Source organism: Puma concolor, chromosome E4 (assembly GCF_028749965.1).
Source record: "Puma concolor isolate L17-30 chromosome E4, mPumCon1.1.hap2, whole genome shotgun sequence".
In the NCBI taxonomy this organism is placed as follows: Eukaryota; Metazoa; Chordata; class Mammalia; order Carnivora; family Felidae; genus Puma; species Puma concolor.
This window is the reverse complement of record NC_141683.1, coordinates 6,143,477-6,162,991: the sequence shown is the minus strand read 5'-3', so window position 1 is coordinate 6,162,991 and position 19,515 is coordinate 6,143,477. Positions and strand designations below refer to the sequence as shown.

The 19,515-nt window shown below is 51.9% G+C and overlaps 1 protein-coding gene across 4 annotated transcripts; it reads right to left on the bottom strand.

Annotated features, from left to right (window-relative positions):
* Positions 1-708: 708 nt before the first annotated feature.
* FCGR2B (Fc gamma receptor IIb) lies at positions 709-16,880 on the bottom strand. Of its 4 annotated transcripts, none has more exons than XM_086694619.1 (7): positions 16,621-16,880; positions 9,573-9,827; positions 6,062-6,316; positions 5,233-5,355; positions 3,253-3,383; positions 1,394-1,431; positions 709-1,314 (listed from the first exon to the last, which is right to left on the bottom strand). In XM_086694619.1, the coding sequence occupies exons 1-7, from the start codon at positions 16,673-16,675 to the stop codon at positions 1,266-1,268; spliced, it is 906 nt and encodes a 301-aa protein (XP_086550745.1). In that variant the 5' UTR covers positions 16,676-16,880; the 3' UTR covers positions 709-1,265. The 4 variants fall into 4 exon arrangements, with proteins under 4 accessions (XP_086550745.1, XP_086550746.1, XP_086550747.1 ...); XM_086694620.1 differs by having other exon boundaries at positions 3,336-3,383; XM_086694621.1 differs by lacking the exon at positions 3,253-3,383.
* Positions 16,881-19,515: the final 2,635 nt, after the last annotated feature.

The following is a 19,515-nucleotide window of genomic DNA, read 5'->3' as shown; positions in this document are numbered from 1 at the left end:
AAATCCCAAATGCAAGGATGCTGTTCAAGGAGGCTGTGTTAGCGTCCCAGGAAAATGAGGCCGCTCCAAGGGCACCCACCAAACCCTCAGGGGAGCTGTCAGTCGTGTTTCGAACCTGCCAGGATGGCTTCTCTGAGAGGGTCACGTCCTGCTGGTAAATATAGGAGGACCTCAGCAGCAGGAAGTCAGCAATCTCTCCTGAGGATTCATCTGAAGCTTGGCTTCCTGAGAACAAGTGTTACAAAACAAAGCGATTGTTTTCTTTGCCATCGGAGGAAAAGAAAGAAGACATGGAAACCAGAAGACGTGTTTGCTGAGAGTAGTCAGTTTTTTTTTTTTATTTTTTTTTTAATGTTTATTTATTTTTGAGAGAGACAGAGACAGAATGCAAGTGGGTTAGGGGCAGGGAGGGAGACACAGAATCAGAAGCAGGCTCCAGGCTCTGAGCTGTCAGCACAGAGCCCGATGCGGGGCTCGAACTCACGAGCCGTGAGATCATGACCTGAGCCGAAGTCGGACGCTCAACCGACTGAGCCACCCAGGCGCCCCAAGAGTAGTCAGTTTTAAGTGGGACATTCACCCTATACTCCAAATCTTCCCTCTCCTCCACCTCCTACCCATCACCACCTGCCCAAGATTTGTATCGCTGGAAAGAAATAGATCTGTCTACACTCCAACCAATACGGCCTTTAAAAGGTAAAGGGAAAGTTGTTTTTATAGTATTTTATTATAAAAGGAACACACGGTCCGTGTAGAAAAATAAGGAAGGAACATGGAAAGCACCCATAATTAACGCCATGACCCTGAAACAACCACTTTTAATGTGTGGGCCAATGTTAGTCTGTTTCATCATTTCTGAAATTGTACATACTTCCGTAATGTTTCTCATGTGCCCTGTGACATAAATATTTCCCATGTTGCTACAATCTCTTAATAAATGTAATTTTTTATCTGCCGTGTGGATGTATGCAGAAGAGTCTCGATGGTGAGAAGGACAGAGACGCAGAAGGACTCACTACAGTCAGTTATCTGGGGCCGTATTGTCTTTGAGGACAGGGAGCTTCAGGATTCACACAGGTCGCTCTGGAAGAGTCCTTCTCCTTCTTTGGAACCGCAGCATCCTCTTGTCCTCCCCAAGGGGAGTTCAGGCCAGGCAAGAATTCTGATTCTCTGATTCTGGCCCCTCTGATTCTCCTCCCCCGGTCTCAGGCAAGACAATGGAGATTAAATGTGGTTCTGGTAATCCGGGTCCTCTGCTTCTTCCTCTATGGCTTCCGGGTGCAAGAGAAGTGAATAGGTGATGGCATTCTCAGCCTAGAGAAAGCAGAAAGGAGAGTCACAGGGATGGAGGCAGCAGAAGAGCGGGGACAAGGAGATGGCTGGGACGGCTCACCTCAACTTTGGCTGCATCTTCAGCATCCGTGAGATTGGCTGTGGGCAACAAGAACAGAGATCAGCCAGGGCACTGTTGCAGAAGAGGACCTACCACACTGCCGCAGAGGCTGCAAAGACAAAGCCCGAACCAGACCTGCAAGAAGGACCTGTAGGCCAAGAGCTCCGTTCACCACCCAGGCTCCCCACCCTGGCCAAGCTGGCAGAAGGAGGCAGTCTGTGCTGCGTGCGTTTCAGAGAGTGGCTGACTTTTTCTAGAGGCAAACTAGCCGGCTTGGGGGATCTGAGAACCGGGGAAGAGCTGGGAGCTGTTCAGTATCACAGGGAAGTCAAGTCCAGATTTTTGCCAACCCCAGGAGACCCGGGGTGGGGGTGGGGGGCGTCTGGGCATCGGCCAGATGCCCTGCATCTTGCTGGGAACTCTCAGAAGAAGGTGATGCTCCCTGACGTTAAAAGGAAAGAAAGCACAACGGTGAAAGCGAGGGAGGGAAAGAGGGAAGCAAGCAAATCAGGCCAATCGACTCCCTGGTAAATCGCTAAAACACACCAAATTCCCACGTGTGTTTTGCCAAAAAGCTCACTTCGCCAGGGCGGGAAGTAGCCTCAGTATCTGCGAAGCAGCATTCCTCAGGAAGGGGCTGGAGGGTCTGGGACAATACGTTTAGTGTCTCCACTCCCCCTCTGAACACAAAGAGTCTCTGTTCGCCATGCTGCAAATTCTGGAGCAAACCTCTTCCCCAATTCTCCTTCCAATACATTTCTCAATCATCCCAGCAACCTCGCCAGCTGATGGGAAACAACCAGCCCCAGTGCCTGGCTGTGAAATAAATACTTGTGGAATATATTTATGCCAGTATGGACGGAGCCAAACCTCCAGGTGGCTCTTCCCAGTTGTGCTGGGGCTTTACTCTACATCTGCTTTGGCCTGGTGTGGGCTCAGGCCCCGCGTCCCCGCGTGACCTGGCCAAGAACGCAAGGGCCTTGCTCAAAGCGCAGCGGGACGAACGCCATTTTGCTCAAGCTCTCGAATCTGTTGGTCCTTTTCTGAGTCACACTCCTGCCGTCTGACCCAGAGTCCTCGAGGGCCTCCTGTTCTTCTCTTGTTGCTGCTGGGGAGCCCCTCGAGAATGTCTTGGGTTCCCTCGTGCTCCAGCTAAACTACAGTCAGGAGGTCGCCTGGAATACTCCTGTTCCTACCTCAGCCGGGGGTTGAATGGTCACTGACTCTCAGAGTGTCAGGCCTGGAAGGGCTTCAAGGTCATCCAGGCCACTCCACTCCTGTCCTCAGGGAGGTCCCTGCACCCCCATGGTGGGGAACATTCAAGATTCCACCTGATGATGATGACAGAGCTAGGACCACGTCCATGTTTAATAAACTTACTCAAGTGGGCATCAGAACCAAGCTTTGCCCACAAGTGAAGCTCACTGATGAATGCACCCAGTCCTCTAGAACTTTCTCAAGCCCAGATCTCCTCCTGATGCCCCACCCTTACCCCATCACTCCCAGAGACTCCTCACCGTGTCCTGGGAGTATTCCCTAGGTCTCCCCCTCGTTTCCTCTCAATCCTGTTCGTCTCAGTCTTACCACTTCGAACCTCTGTCCCGTGCCAGCTTGGCCAACCCCCACAGAGAGGCCCAGATGTCTCTTATTTCCTGCTCTGGAAACGTTCCCAGCGTTCCTGGCTCCGAAATTCGGACACGGCCCTCCCCTCTCTATCTGGGACAGGTGGTCTTCTGCCCCTCATCCCCAGTGAGGTCCTCTTGAGGCCCAGGAGTTAGTCTCAGAACTGACCAAGCGATTTGAGCCCCTGTCCTCCTCCCACCGCCCCCTCCCTCTCCTGCGCTCCCAGCTGAACTCACACAAGCCGCTTCCTGCTGACTCCAATCCACCTGGCAGCCCCAGGCAGGGCACCTCAGGCCCCCAGGCGGGGAGCTGCACTCACCTGGTTCCTCAGGGAGGGTCTCTCCCATTTCCCTGTGCTCAGGGTATCCTAGGAGAGCCATGGGGGAGGGGGGGTGCACATAGAAGGTTAGTAGGACTGTGGGCTGGGGCCTGAGTCCTGGGACAAGGACCCAGGGCGGGAATGGATTAGAACCAACACAGACCCCTCCCCCACAGAGACTCCTCCCCACGCCCTGGCTCTCCTGCCCAGGCCCTGCCTGTAAGAGGGCTGGTCCAGAGAGACAGGTTGGGCGCTTGGGTTAACCGTGGCGTCTCCTGGGACCACCAGAAAGGCCCCTCCGAGGCATCTTTCTCAGGCTCGTTCTGCCTTTTAAAAAAGCACTACTTTCTCCCACTCAGTGTCTCTCTCTGCACCTCCGCACTTGCTTGTCATCAGTGACTGAGGTGCAGGCTTGCAAAGTGCTTTCCGAGGTATCAGTAACAGTCTTTCCTCCTCTCAAGGGCTCTGAGTCATTTTCCGCCTTCTTCCCCTGGGTGTCTTCGGACTTCCTCTCCAGCAAGCTGGCTTTTCCACGTGAGGAACAGCGACGATTTGCCTATTAGATCTCTATGGCACCTGCCCTCCTGTCTCAGCTCCTTTGCATTAGTGCTAAGCGGGAAGGAACTGGTTTCCAAGGGCCCAGAATCTTCAGCGCGCCCATCAGTGAACGGAAGGCTGCCTGGCAAACTGTGCTGGGTGGTGCAGAGGGGAAGTGAGCGAGGAGTTACGGTTACTTCCCTCCTGTGGTCTTGCCATCCTCTTTGGAACACAGTTTCGTTCTTTAATGTGGCCTCCGCGGTCTGCGTGACCCGGCCCTTGTCCATTTGCCTGCCTGACTCACGCCTCCTTCCCTCGTGCCTTGCAATTCATGGCCTCAATGCCTCCAACTGCCTCCAGCGCCCTCCTTGCTCTTCCCTTAAGTCCCAGCCCAGCTGCAGCGTTCCCCATTTCCATGTCTAGAATGCTCTTCCGGCCCACTTGGCCTGGCTAACTGCTCCCCTCACGTACGGCCTCCTCCATAATGACAACGGCTCTTACTTGCGTGCTGTTGGCTAGGTACTCGGCACTGTCGTGCGAGCTCAGCCTCGTTTATCCTCCTACAATCCTGCGAGGTGGGTTCGATTAGCGTCGAAGACACGGAGGCCCAGAGATGGTGAATAACTCACCCAAGCTCACAAAGCGGGGGAGCCGTGGAGCCGAGATCTAAACTCGGGTGGTCTGGCCCCACCACGTGTGCGTGGGTCACTACATGCGCCACAGTGTCGCGAAAAAGCTTCTCTGATGGCTCGCCGCGTGCTGCATCGTGTGGGCTCTCGTGTCCTCTGAACCCATAGCCTTTGCAACTCTCCACCATTGCTGTCATCCCACCCAGTTATAACGATTTACTTGGACTTCTGCCGTTCCCACATCTGTCGTTCCCACTGCACCGTGAGCTCCTTGAGAGAGGAGATCGGACTTAGCCTCCGCTGCCTAGCACAGTGCTGTGACGTACACAAGTTTGTTCGAGCCTTGTTGAATGAATGAATGAATGAATGAATAAAACGTGGGTTGTGGGGGCACCTGGGTGGCTCAGGAGGTTAAGCATCTGACTCTTGATTTCAGCGCTCATCATCTCACGGTTCGTGGGATCGAGCTCCGCATTGGGCTCTGCACTGACAGCAAGGAACCTGCTTGGGATCCTCTCTCTCCCTCTCTCTCTGCCCCCTCTCTCTCTCTTCCTCTCCCTCTCTCTCAAAATAAATAAATAAACTAAAAACAAAAACAAAACAAAACAAGGGGCTGTGTCTGAATTATAAGGATTCTCTTAGCCCCAAGAGAAGGGTTCTGGAAATGTTTGGGGTTAGGGCGTTGGCCAAGTAGGAACTGATAACAAGAGGAACCAAGAGAAGCCACAAACCTGAAGTCTGCTTTTGCCTGTGGCGGAACCAGGCCACGACAGCAGCAAGGATGGCCACAGCAGCGATGCCGGCGACCGCGACCGCAATCATCACCGTCACTGAGGAGTCGCTCCAACTGGACCCTGAAGAGGAGAGACTTCAGGACAGGCGGTACCCTCCCACCTCCCACAGTGCTCAGTGCTTCTCCCCGGGAGCTGCTTTGTGTCTGGGTCCCTTGCAGATGCTACACTCACTTCCTCCCCCACCTCCCCTGAATGGGGTTGCTGTGGCTGGATGTGTGCCTCCCCCACACCAGGTGCCTCCTAGAGGCACACGAGGGCCTGTGTGGGGGCAGAGGGAAGGGCTCCTGTCAGCTTCAGGGAGAGAAGGGAGGGGGGCCTGAAGCCTTCCTTGGTGGAAAGCACCACCACTGGACCCAGCAAGACCTTGAACTGTCGGGAACACGCCATGCCTTGGGGAGCAAGCCAATGTACATGTCACGAGAACTAAGAAGAACCGAAACCCTCAGTTCTTGGGGACATCCAGGAGCTCAAGGAACATCTGCACCAATGAAGGAGCTCTGTGCCATTGCTGTCCTTAGTAGGCGCCTGCATTTTCAGCGGCACACAGCCTTTTCAGCTGGGACCTGAGGCTGAGGGCTCTGAACCATAGCCCCTACTGCTGCCCCTTGGCCAATATTTATCAAGCCCCCCCCCCGTTCCTCCCCCTTTTGCCTCAGCGCCCAACTGTTTCGGCTGTGGCATTTCTCAGGCCTCCAAATAGACCCTTAGGACCTCGGCCATAACTGTCCAGCCCCCAGTCCTCTCTCCATCCTGATGGGGTTCCCACCTTGGACGGTGATGGCCACGGGCTGTGACGCCTGCAGACTCTTCCCTATCAGTCCTGTGCAATGGTACTCGCCGCTGTGACTGAGGTTTGCCCGTGGGATGGAGAAGGTAGAATTCATGGGGGAAAACTGCTTGGATTTTCCATTCTGGAAGAACGTGATCTTGTACAGAGGCTTGTTCTTCCAGCTGTGGCACCTCAGCACGATGGGCTCCCCCTTCTGGAACACCAGGCTAGGGGTCTGGAGCACCAGCCAGTCTGAAAGACACAAAGGGACCCCAGGACCCAGCAGGTCTTGACTCAACTCTGAGACCCACCCTGTCCTTACTGGTGGGACACAGTGTGTGGAGGGAAGAGCTTGAGATCGCAATCCAGCGGCCTTGGTCTCCAAATCTGGCTCCATCATTTGGGAGCTCGGCAATCTTGGGCCTCTTCTGGGCCGTGGATTCCTCAGCTGTGAAAATGGATGACGTAATACCACGCATCTACAATAGTTTCTGGCACATAGTAGGTGTTCAGGATACGCCCGTCTTCTCTTTCCTGTCCTGAGAGAGGGCAGCTACAGCCCTGTCCTGCCCAGGAGGCCCTTGTGAGAAGGATACAAGAGACCGCACCCAAAAAAGGGGGGGCGCCTGGGTGGCTCAGTCAGGTAAGCTGTCGACTGCGGCTCAGGTCATGATCCCACAGTCTGTGAGTTTGAGCCCTGCGTTGGGCTCTGTGCTGACAGCTCAGAGCCTGAAGCCTGCTTCAGAGTCTGTGTCTCCCTCTCTCTCTGCCCCTTTCCTGCTCACGCTCTGTCTCTCTCTCTCAAAATAAATAAACATTAAAAAAAGAAAAAAAAAAACACCAAAAAAAAGACCCCAGGATGCGGTCCCTTCCTTGGGGGAGCGATGGGAGAGATCCAGTCTGACCTAGGAGGTAACATGTGAGGGGACACGGCAGCGACATGCGTCTTCCGGGAGAGTACGAAATCATGGACATGAAACAAATATTAGTTTATTTGAAGTATGTTGGTAACGTGGAGTTTTACTTCAGTGGGGTCTTTGCCTGAAGGCAGCAGTGTCATGGGCGGGGCACTAGCCTGCTGCGTACCCCTTCCCCCCCAATTTTCATCCTTTTACCGAGGAAGAAAAAAATATCTAGTAATTTTGTTGTATAGGGAACAGAGCCTATGAGGGATATTTGTACTCCTGGCCTCAGCCCAGGTATTCCTTTTCTTTTCTTTTCTTTTCTTTTCTTTTCTTTTCTTTTCTTTTCTTTTCTTTTCTTTTTTTTCTTTAATTTTTATTTTTGAGAGGGAGAGAGAGAAAGAGAGACAGAGACAGAGCATGAGCAGGGGAGGGGCAGAGCGAGACGGAGACACAGACTCCCAAGCAGGCTCCAGGCTCCAAGCTGTCAGCACAGAGGCCGACACGGGGCTTCAACCCACGAAGATCATGACCTGAGCTGAAGTCGGATGCTCAACCAACTGAGCCACCAGGCACCCCACTCCTTTTCTCTAAAGCCGGAGGACAGAGCTGAGCACGAATTGGAAAGAGAGGTGGAAGAAGAGAGCAGAATTAGAGGGAGGTAGGGGTGGAGGGGGGGCAGAGGGGGTGGGAAGAATGACAACAGCCAGGCGCGGGCTGGCCCCAACCAGAATGAGGCCAACCAAGTCTCTACACTGGCTGGTGACCCTGCCGCGGTTACAGGAAGAGATACTCAGTACCCAGGATACTGTGCCCCAGCTACAGCGGGAAATCTGGGTGCAGAGGATGACACCACATCCTGCCACTTGGGTCCCACCAGCTAGAAAAGCCTACCCCTCCTGCTGGGGAGACACGTTCCGCCCACTTCCTCCCCTTTCCCTTCTGCAGATTCCTCCTCTCGGAGAACCGGGACCCCAGCTGGACACTGCACTCCAAGGTGAGGCCAAGTGGCCCTGGTCCCCTGGACTGACTGCCTCTTTCAGAAGATGGGACGAGGGTAGGCAGGAATGCTGAGACTGTCAAGCTTTTAAAAACTAAAGTAGAGGGGCGCCCGGGGGGCTCAGTCTGTGGAGCATCCAATTCTTGGTTTCAGCTCAGGTCACGGTCTCGCGGTTTGTGGGATCCTGCCCCGCGTCGAGTCGGGTTCTGCGCTGACAGCTCAGAACCGGCTTGGGATTCTCTCCCTACTACGTCTCTCTCTGCCCCTCTCCTGCTCACGTGCTCTGTTTCTCTCTCTCTCTCTCAAAATAAATAAACTTAAAAAAGTAATAATAATAAAGTAGAGCCCAGAGAAAAAGCCAAAGCTGCTGCCACGTGGCCCCAGCAACGGATTCCTGCACATCTCTTCCCTGTCTGGGTGACTGGCCCTTCCTTCCCTGCCAAGTCTGTGCTCGCACCAGGTTTGGACCTGAATACTGGGGAGTGTCCGCCTCAGGCTGGGTTGCGAGCGGGCCACCTGAGGTCTCCTTGAGCCCATGGGTCTTGGGGCAGATCTTGAGAGCAGGGCCCAGTTTCGTGTTCGCGGCCCCCATATGTTCTTCGGGTAATCCAAGGGCCTTTCTGTCAATCTGGGAACGAAAGTCCTCTGCAATCTTCTGGAAGCCTCGCAGAGAAGGCGCACACAGCCCCTCCCTGCTCCAATGGCTGGCTGCGGATGCACTCGGGGGGGGGGGGGGGGGCGGCTGGGGGGGCTTGGTTGAGGGGGACGTTCTCACCTCCTTCCCTTCCTGGAGGGACAGGGACACACAGGTCAAGGCCCTGCCGGTCCTCAGAGCTTTCCCTCCAGGCCTGTCACTTCCTGCTGGGCTGAGAGTGGGCCGTGGGGGTGGGGTGGGCAGCAGGCCCCGTGCTTTTGAGGAAAAATCGGGAATCAGGTGAGGGAAAGGGACGACAGGAAGAATGACAGTGACGGGTATGCATCTCAATTGCCTGGTGGCTTTTCTTCGGGGAGAAACTACTGTTTTGCCCGGAGCTTTGTATAACCGGTCCTCTGTTTAGCAAACATCCTTTAAGGCCTGCCCTCTTCAGGGGCTGGAAACGCAAAGATAGTTAAAACACAATTTTCAGGTCAAGTTGCCTGGAGAGCAGGGGGCAGGGAAATGCTGGTACCACCAGGACCTGGGGAAGGAGGCATAATTAGCCCCCAGGAGCAGATGAGGAAACAGGCCCGAGGGCAGACCGTAGCTCGGAGTTTACACGGCTGGTAATGTCCAGGCCAGGGACGCAGCTGTGGTCCGTCTGCGCTCCGTGACCGCTACAAAAATGGGTTTCTATGCAGTCAGAATTTCCTTCTGCTTCTCTCACACCCCGGGGCTGCTTGTTTGTAGCCCTCGTAAGGTTCTCGCTCAATCAGGAATCTCTTAGGAACACACACCGAGCAAAGGGGGTGGGCGAAAAGGGAAACCAGTGGAGAAAACAACTTCAAACAGCTCACTGGCGATGCTTCCCAGTAAACAGGCCACCTCGCTTCCCTAAAAAAACCTCTGTAAGCAGATTCCGTCTCTCCTCGCCCTCCCGGACCGTCCCCGGGGCCTTCCTCCACTGACCGGAAAACACATCCAGATACACGGGGTCACTGAGGCTGGTCTGGTCCGTCTGGCACGCGTACTCCCCTCTATCCTTCTCGGTGGCCTTAAAGCTGTAGTTGGGCCGGACCTGCGTGGGGATGGAGCTCCCATTATGGAACCACCGGATGGAGTGGTCCCCGGCTGTGTGGGCCCCCTGGCACTTCAGAGTCACGTCGTCCTCCCGGAGCACGAGGATCCACGGGGGCTCCAGGTCCACCACAGCCTTCGGGAGACCTGCTCCGGGGCAGAGAGAAGGGGAAGCATGAGGAAAAGGGGCCCCGAGAGCCTCAGCGGGCCCCAAATTTCAAGCACCTGAGGTCCCGCTGGGGCCATCAAGCGTGGAACCCGGCCCAGAACCGTGTTCTGCAAATGTAGGCAGCTCCTTTTACTCGTACACCCCACCGCAGGGGCCCCTGGGAAGCCAGGTCCCCTCAGAGAGTGTCGCCGTTCCTCAGAAAGACAGGGCAAGAGGTAAGAGAAAGGGAGAAGGGGCAAGGCAAACATTCCGGAAGTATATCTCACCGGGGGCCATCCGAAGCAGGTCTTTCCTTCTTTCTTTCTTTCTTTCTTTCTTTCTTTCTTTCTTTCTTTCTTTCTTTCTTTCTTTCCTCTTTCTTTTCTTTCTGTCTTTCTTTCCTTTCTTTCCTCTTTCTTTCCTTCTTTTCTTTCTTTCTTTTTTTCTTTCTTTCTTTCTTTCCTCTCTTTCTTTCATCTCTTTCTTTCTTTCCTCTCTTTCTTTCTTTCTTTCTTTCTTTCCTCTTTCTTTTCTTTCTTTCTTTCCTTTCTTTCCTCTTTCTTTCCTTCTTTCTTTCTTTCTTTCTTTCTTTCCTCTCTTTCCTCTCTTTCTTTCATCTCTTTCTTTCTTTCCTCTCTTTCTTTCTTCTCTTTCTTTCTCTTCCTTGTTTCTTTCTTTCTTTCTTTCTTTCTTTCCTCTCTTTCTTTCTTTCTTTCTTTCCTCTTTCTTTTCTTTCTTTCTTTCCTTTCTTTCCTCTTTCTTTCCTTCTTTTCTTTCTTTCTTTCTTTCTTTCTTTCCTCTCTTTCCTCTCTTTCTTTCATCTCTTTCTTTCTTTCCTCTCTTTCTTTCTTCTCTTTCTTTCTCTTCCTTGTTTCTTTCTTTCTTTCTTTCTTTCTTTCTTTCTTTCTTTTCTTTCTTTCCTCTCTTTTTCTTTCTTTCTTTCCTCTTTCTTTCCTCTTTCTTCCTTTCCTCTCTTTCTTCTTTCTTTCTTTTTCTTTCTTTCCTTTCTTTTCTTTCTTTTCTCTCTTTCTTTCCTTTCTTTCCTCTTTCTTTCCTTCTTTTCTTTCTTTCTTCCCTCTTTCTTTTCTTTCTGTCTTTCTTTCCTTCTTTTCTTTCTTTCTTTATTCCTTTTCTCTCTTTCTTTCTTTCCTCACTTTCTTTCTTTCCTCTCTTTCTTTCTTCTCTTTCTTTCTCTTCTTTGTTTCTTTCTTTGTTTTTCCTTCCTTCCTTCCTTCCTTCCTTCCTTCCTTCCTCTCTCTCTCTTTCACACACACACACACACACACACACACACACACACACACTACACATGCATGCCCTTTTGGAACTCACTTTCCTCCCCTGTAACCTGAGGCATGTGAACACTGTGGATAAACTCTCTGCAGAGCTGGATGAAGACAGTGGGAGCATCTGGTGAAAGTGTCAGGCATGAGACAGACATCAGGTTTCCGTTCTGACCTGATGTCAATCTTTATCCCTTAGACTAGACCTATCCTCACCCAAGTACAGTGGAGGCTCCGTGGCCTCAAAAGGATAAAGAAAGAGAGAGAAAGGCTGGGGTGGGGGGGGCAGTCTAGGGATCCTGGGTTCAGTGCCCCAGGGAGAACCTCCGCCTCCCCCCCTGGGGGGCCTGGGACCTGGGGAGCTTAGTGGCAGAGAGAAAGAAGGCCCTGCAGAGTTTGCTTCAGCAAGCTGCACCCAGGGGTCTCTCCTCCTATTTCTATCCAGGGAAACAGGCCCCGAAGCCCTCAGATACACCCAAAGTGGAAAATTTATCAACACACGGAGACATCCCAGGCAGATGATGGGATTTTGTGTGCAGCTGAAACTAAGATTGTCTGGGCTCTTGATTTTACTTGGGGAGAGGAAGGTGCGAGAGAGACGACGAGTTATGTTCTGTGACAGCTCACCAGCAGGGAACCGGAAGGGCTGAAGCCACCTATGTCCCCAAGGCTCCCCTGCTTCCCTGGGAGAAGGGGAAAGAGAAAGGAGGGGAGGGGGCGGGGCATCTTCCGGGAGACTCCACTTCAGTGTGGGGTTACTGGTGCATTCAGGGCACCTCCAGATGGGGTGCTGGGAGTAGAGGAAGAAGGTGGCTGGGGGAGGGAGAGGATGTGGGGGGAGCACTTACCAGGTGTCCCAACGACTGGACCTGTAAGAGAGAAAAGCAAAGATCAGCCTGGAGTTTAGATCTGATGATTCATCATTACAAAGCATCCCCTCAAAAAAACAAAAAAAAAAAGCCCCCTATGCAAATCCCCTGAACTTCCTTACCCTTGGCTGTCTCTGTATTGTCCCTGTCTTTACTGGTTCAGCTGTGTTGTTACTAAAATCACCTACACAAGCAGGCAGATGGATGTTTCTATAAATTTGCGGTCATCATATTCAAAAGGACACTGAACTGTCATTCTGAAAAATTTTTTTTAATTTTCTTTTTTAATGTTTATTTATTTTTGAGAGAGACAGAGACAGAGACAGAGACAGAGCCTGCGCAGGGGAGGGGCACAGAGAGAGAGACACAGAACTGAAGCAGGCTCCAGGCTCTGAGCTGTCGGCACAGAGCCCAACGCAGGGCTCAAACCCATGAACCCCATGAACCGCGAGATCACCACCTGAGCCAAAGTAGGGCGCTTAACCAACTGAGCCACCCAGGCGCCCCTCTGACAATTTTCTCCAGTAAATTTGCTCTGCTGCCCGGTAACACTCATCTTTTCTCGCTGCCAAAACTTCCCTGCCCTCTGCCTTGGAACCCTTCTCTCCTAAAGCCCGACTCCTTCCTCCGTAATTCACAGAAAACACAAGCTGGTAGGAAACCTCACGCCTTCCCCCAGCTCAGTCTGCACCTCTGTCCAACTTCCTTTCTCCCTGTTCTCTGGGCAAAGCCTCCCTGCGTCTCTCCCTGGTCCATCTCCAGGCTGTGTTGTCATCTCTGTCACCCTGGCGAGCATTTCCCTCTCTCTGTTACTCCTATCCTCTTTCTGCATCATCAATTTCTCCTTCTCAGCCGGGTCTGGCCCGTCAACGTAAACATATGCCAGGATTTTTCAATAAAAGAAAAAAAAAAAGCTTCTCGCTTGATCCCACATGCAATCCTAAAAGCGTTGCTCTGCTCCCTTTCAGAGCCAGATTTCTCAACAATGCTTTTTTCCCCCCGTGGGCCACCCTCGTTTCTATTCCTTCCATTCACTGTTTCGTTCGCCGCAGTTGGGACTCTGCCGTTGCCGGTTCGCTCTAACGTCTCTCTCCCGTTCTTCCCCCGCGAAAGTGTACGTCTTCACTATCTACCCAGTTAGCCAAGCCTGGAAACTGCAACTCACCTCTATTCCCCTCCTCCCAAGCCCCCCACCCCCTTTCACATCACTGAATCTTGTTGATTCTGCTTCCCGCTTAGGCCTGGAGTCTGTCAGCTTCACTCCGTGCCCGTGACTGCCGTGCAGGTTTAGGTCACCACCAGCTTTTTTCCACCTCCTAACTCCTCTCCTCACTCCTGTGTCCCCCTACAATCCACTTCCCACAGAAAGGCCGGAGTTCTTTTTAAAATATCACATCAGGGGCGCCTGGGTGGCTCAGTGGGTTAAGCGTCCGACTTCGGCTCAGGTCACGCCCTCGCGGTCCGTGGGTTCGAGCCCCGCGTCGGGCTCTGTGCTGATGGCTCGGAGCCTGGAGCCTGCTTCCGATTCTGTGTCTCCCTCCTTCCCTGCCCCTCCCCAACTCATACTCTGTCCCTCTCTCTCTCCCTCAAGAATAAACAAACATTAAGAAAAATTTTTAATATCAGATCAGAGGGGCGCCTGAGTGGCTCAGTTGGTTGAGCATCTGGCTTTGGCTCAGGTCATGATCTTACGGTTTATGAGTTCAAGCCCCATACTGGGCTCTCCACAGACAGCTCGGAGCCCGGAGCCTACTTCGGATTCTGTGTCTCCCTCTCTCTCTGCCCCTCCCTTGCTCGTGCTCTCTTTCTCTCTCTCAAAAATAAACATTAAAAAAAAAATAATAAAAGTATCAGATCGTATAACATCACTCCCCTGCTTGCAAGCCTTCAAGGGCCTTTCTTTGCTCTTGAAATAAAGTGTACATCTTTATGAGGCCACACAGGGCGAGGGCTCTGCTCCCCTCTCCCCTCCCATCTTGAGGCTCTCTTCCCCTACTCACTGAGCTCCTTTTTAGATTCCTGACACTTGGGGGTTTTGTGTAAGCTCATCCCTCTTCTCTAAACCTACTTCCTTTTTCTCTTCCAATGGCTAGATCCTTGCTATGCTCAAAGTCTCAGCTCAAGGTCACCTCCTCAGAAAATACTTTTCCTATCATCTTGTTTAAGTGGGCCGCCCTCTCTTCTTCCCCACAAGGATTTCTCTTATAAGAGTCTCCTGTTTACATCTTCATGGCCCTTTCCAATTTATATTTACGCCTCTGTGTTTGCTTACTTGTTGTTTATATCCCCCAGGAGAATGTAAGCTCAAAGAGGGCAGTAGCCATATCAATTGTCTTGGCCAAGGCTCTGGAAATCGCGTATTGAATGAGTCTAGGTGGGCAATAAGAGGGGCCACGGTCGTACTGACAATGGGAAGTGAAGAAGATACACACACGAGAGAAATTTAAGAGGCAGAACCGGGGACGGTGGTAATGTAAGCGGATGGCTAGGAGAAAGTTACTCCCGCTCGCACAGGTCTATGTGTTAGGAGGAGGTGTTCATTCGTAAGGCGAAGATGTTAAGTTGAGTGTATGTTTTGTTTCTGAGCTGGCGTATCAACGTGGAGGCGTCCAACCGGCAGGTGGAAATACGCAATTGCAGTTGATGGAAACAAGAGGGATAGGTTTGGAAGCTGTTGATGTAGAGGTGAGAGCTAAAAACCAGCGTGGGACTGGCGAGAGGGACAGTGCGGGACAGGAGAGCAGATAAAAAAGTAGAGCCTACGAGGAGGGGAAGAGGAGAAACAAGAAAAAGATGAGAAGAGCAGAGAGAAGTCATCAGCCATTTATTCATTCCACACTCAACAAATGGTAGGGAACACACCCTCGGTAGAATCATTGTAAGGGAGACAAAGACCGCGTGCTTTAGGTCAGGAAGGCCGTCTGTCTTATTCATTGGTAAATCCCCAAGTCGTAGAACAGGGCCTGTACATAGCATTTATTTAATGTTTCAACAGGGCAGTTTGTGGAATCTGCAGAAATTCTGCAGGAAACGCAACGTACACATTGCCTGGCAATGGGAACATGGTTAAGAAGGTAGAATTGGGGCTTTACTGGCGCGCCTGGGTGGCTCAGTCGGTTGGGCGTCCGACTTGGGCTCAGGTCATGATCTCACCGTTGGTGGGTTTGAGCCCCGCGTCAGGCGCTGTGCTGACAGCCTAGAGACTGGGGCCTGCTTCGGATTCATGTCTCTCTCTCTCTCTCTCTCTGCCCCTCCCCTGCTGGGTGCTCTGTCTCTATCTCTCTCAAAAATAAATACACATTAAAAAAACAAAGAAAAAAAAAAGAAGGGAGGCTTTATTCAGCAGAGCAGCACTGGAGGCGTTTCTGAAGTGCCGTGACTCAGCTGTGGCTGTACTTGAAGAGGTCATGGCCTCAGTGTAAAGCATGGATTCAGAGTAGAGGAGACAAGAGATTCGAGGTGGGGTCAGAGGCCGTTCTAAAAGTTGAGTTATCGAGTGACGAAGACCTAAATGTGGTGGCCCAAGGAAGAACGGGAAAAATGGACCAAACCCTAGGTGACTTAGCAAAAGGGCAAACGGGAGAAAACATCAAGTGTCGCCCAGGTGACCTGCACGTCAGTAGCACTGTCAGCAGAGAAGCATAGCCCCTCTCCAGGCCTGAGCTTCCCCTTGTGAAAAAGGAGACCACCCAGCACCCTTTTAACATGCTATGCCCCTTCAGTCCGTTTTATCCTGCTCCTGAGGGAACACTCTCTCTTGCTCACCTCCACCCCCTATCCCAGTATCATTCAGCACTGAGGGCCGAGGGCTCCCAGAGATGCCCAGATTTCATTATCAGTCAGAGTCCCTGACTTGCGGGGTCTGGGGCCATCCTGAGGTGTATTTGAGGCTGGAAACTCTAGCAGTTGAGCTTGGAGAGACAATCCCGGCAATAGAGCTCCCCTAGTTGGTCTCCCCCGACTTCTGCCCAGCCGGCACCATCAGTCTTCGGCTCTCCATCTTGGCCTAGGACTCTGGCTTTCTCCACGATCAGACCCAGGACCTAGCCCCGCGCGTGTGTGCAGTACAAAGAGGCATGCGTGGTTTCTCTGGTCCTACGACGGGCGATTCCAGAATTGTCCAGGTCGGGTGTTCTCTGAGCCCCTGTTCCCTGGATAACCCAGACCCTCTTGTGCTCCTTCCCAGGGAAATCTGACACATGAACAGAAGAGGCTTCTGCTGCCTGAAGTGGTTTCAGGGGCACAGAGAATGGCTATTTTTTCCTCCCTACCCCTTGTCTCAGACAGCCTTAGCCCTCCCGCCTGAGATCTGGTCCCTGGGAAACACAAATTTCTAAGGAAGGGAAACGTGCTGGCCACTCATTAGTCACTCAAATCTAGGTCACTGGACTTTTCGGGTGTAGTGAGTGGCAGAGCACCAGTGACCTGACTGCCCCGGGATCCTGGGCAAAAGACACTAAAAACACCCACCAAAACTGCCAGTGTTCTCGTCTGCCAAGGCCAGCCGGGTTGTCCGAGTTTGCTCTTCATCAGTGGGCCTTCACCCTCCTCGTTTCCTTGATGTGCTTCCCATGCCACCCCTCATCCTCGCCCGACCTCTGCCCAACCAGGGTGGCAGCAGCTGAGGTAAGAAAGTGCACCTGCCTCTGGGGACCCAGACTCACCCAAGAAGAGCAGAGCTGTCCACAGTAGCATGTCGCCCAAAGGGGGGCAGGGCACACGCTCGGCTCAGTCACTACAGGCAGCACGGAGGGGGCGGGTTGAAGGGATCTGCATCAATTCCTGGCACACGGTGGCCCTGGCGGCACCGGCGTGGCAGTCGCAGACTTCTCTCGAGGCCTGACCGATTCCACCCCGGGGGAGGACAGACCAATTCTGAAGTCCCAAAGAGGAAGTGAAAAGAAATGTTGTTTTACCATAGGCCCCTCCCCTTCCACCCTTTTTCCTCTCAACTGTTCCCTCCCAGAAGATTCGGAGCTTCCCAGAATGGATCTGGCCCAGCCCAATTCCAAATTCACAGAAATTTCAGCAACTGGGAAACAACTTCTGTGTCTTTTGGGACACAGCCGGGCTCAGCCTCTGGGAGCAAGAGGGGAATGGCCACCCAAGCTCAGCTCAGACCCTCCTATCTGTTCCCAGGTCTTTAGAAAAAGCAGTGGAAAAGAATGTGGAGTCAGTCTTCTCTGACTTCTAGTTCCATTTGGAGGCCCAGGCGCCCACCATCATTCGATTTTCTTTATTATCCCTGACTCACTCCTGAATGGTGAAACAAGAACAAAGAGGTGTGTCAGGTGGAATCAGGATGATGATCCCCGTCCCCTTATTCCCCTTGGACATGCGTTCTTTTGCTCGTTCCTTCAACAGGGATCTTTTGAGCACCAAGCTGTGCCCTGGTTCTTTATCTTCGCCACCCTCGTTCCCATCCCTGTCCCTGTCACTATGGCGAAGCAGCACGGGCCTTGGAGCTAGATAAGTCTAGTTTTGAGTGCTAGGTAGCTTCTCAGAACCTCAGATAGCTCGTCTGTAAAAACGAAGGTAATCAGGGACACCCGGGTGGCTCAGTCGGTTAAGCGTCCGACTTCGGCTCAGGTCACGATCTCCCGGTTCGTGAGTTCGAGCCCCACATCAGGCCCTGTGCTCACAGCTCAGAGCCTGGAGCCTGTTTCGGATTCTGTGTCTCCCTCTCACTCTCTGCCCCTCCCCTGCTTGCACTGTCTCTCTCAAAAATAATAAATAAACATTAAAAAAAGAAGAAGAAGGTAATCAGGACTACCCTTCAAGCAGAATTTCCCAGCCTCAGTACTTTTGATATTTGGAGCCAAACGGTTCTCACGGGGAGGGCCTGTCCTATACATTGTAGAACAATTAAGAGCACCTCTGGCCTCTACCAGCGAGATGCCAGGGGCCACCCTAGTTGTGAAAATCAAAATGTCTCTAGACTTGGCCAAATGTTCTCTCAGAGGCAGAGTTGCCCTGGGTTGAGAACCACTGCATCCAAGGTTCTTTTGGAAGAGAAATGAAAATTGGAGGGCTAGCCAAGTGCCTGGTACATCATGGGTACCCAATGAAGGCTAGTTTCCTTTTCTTGCTTTCTATCACCATCCTCATCATCGTTTCATCCCCAGAACATAAGATTCTCTTCTCAGGGCCCTTTCCTGGGGCCTCTTTCCCAAATGCCCTCACAGGAAGCAAGCTTTAATACTCAAGGAAATAACACCGTCACACCTCTTCTCACACCCGTAATTTTCAGAAACCTCAACAGCCTCAGCCCATCAGCTGCAGGCTTTTACTACTGGCTTCATTCAATGCTCCTAACCCCAATCTATTTCCAGCCCTTATCTGATTTTCAGGTGAATTTCTTCCCCGGTGACAAGACACCAATGATCGGACATCAATACTTGAAACATATCATTAGAAACCAATCAGGTTAATTTGTATCTCGAGACTCACAAAATGGAAGCCCCCCTGCCAGTGGCCTGGCCCACATCGCAAAATCTAAATCTAAGTCAGCCTGTGCTTACAGGAAACACCTGTCAAGGAAACCTCATGTACACCAATCACAATCTATCTACGTGGCTTTGGCTAGCTTTCCATATCCCAGAAAAGAGGGAACTGCCAGCCTTATAGGGAAATCTCCAACCTTCCAGCTGATCAGGCCATTTCCTAGTTGCCTCTTCCAATGATCTATATAAAACTCACTGTTCCCCCAAATCCCTCAGGAAGAGTGCCCTACTGCTTGTGAGGTCCTGTACTCCCCCAACCCATGGAATGTTTTCCCTTAAATAAAGGACATTGAACTTGTTATTAATTGTTTTAGTTTTGTCATTTGGCAGTCTTGCCGATGAGGATAGGAGCCCAAGACCGTTACTAAGAATCTGGGGTTGGTGCCTAGATGCAGGCGAAGGTCTCCACAGAGCCGTTTTCATTCCCTGCCTCTTTGGCTGCTTTCTGGGATCTCCGGCAAACTTCCTTCCAGTTGAGCTCTGCCTGTTTCATACGCTGAGTTCTTCAAGTGTCTTTGTTCTACTCCTTCTAGGAGGAAAATCAGGGTGTGAGAGACCGGATTTTTCACGGTGAGACATAGTGAGCCACCATATTTGGGTTTGGAGTCCACCTCATCTCCAAGGGAAGTGTCTTTCGGAGGTGCTGATAGGTCTCAGGGACGGTGCTCAGGCAGCCTGAGACAGCAAGTCTGGTTGAATTAAGGAGGATTATTTCAACAAGGGAAAATAGTGGGTCTTCTTCAATCAAAGAAAAGTGTGATGGGAGCCATTAGGGGGACGCGCAAAGCCTCAAGGCAAGTCCACAGCATAAAGAGTTGGAGGACTTAAGGAAATAAACAAAGACCCAAAATGTGGACCTTTCTGGTGGACAGCACATCAAAATCTAAGAAGACACAAGCAGACCACTGAAATTCACTAGAGGGGCACCTGGCTGACTCAGTGGGTAGAACATGTGACTTTTGATCTTGGGGTTGTAAGTTCGAGTCCCCCATTGGGTGTAGAGATCACTTAAAAATAAAATTAAAAAAAAAT

Coding starts and splice junctions, on each gene's coding strand:
- FCGR2B (XM_086694618.1), bottom strand. CDS start 16,675: ATGCTACTGTGGACAGCTCTGCTCTTCTTGGGTGAGTCTGGGTCCCCA. Junction 9,828..16,620: donor GTCTGGGTCCCCAGAGGCAG/GTGCACTTTCTT, acceptor GCCCCGGAGCAG/GTCTCCCGAAGGCTGTGGTG. Junction 8,876..9,572: donor GTATCTGGATGTGTTTTCCG/GTCAGTGGAGGA, acceptor TTTCCTCAAAAG/CACGGGGCCTGCTGCCCACC.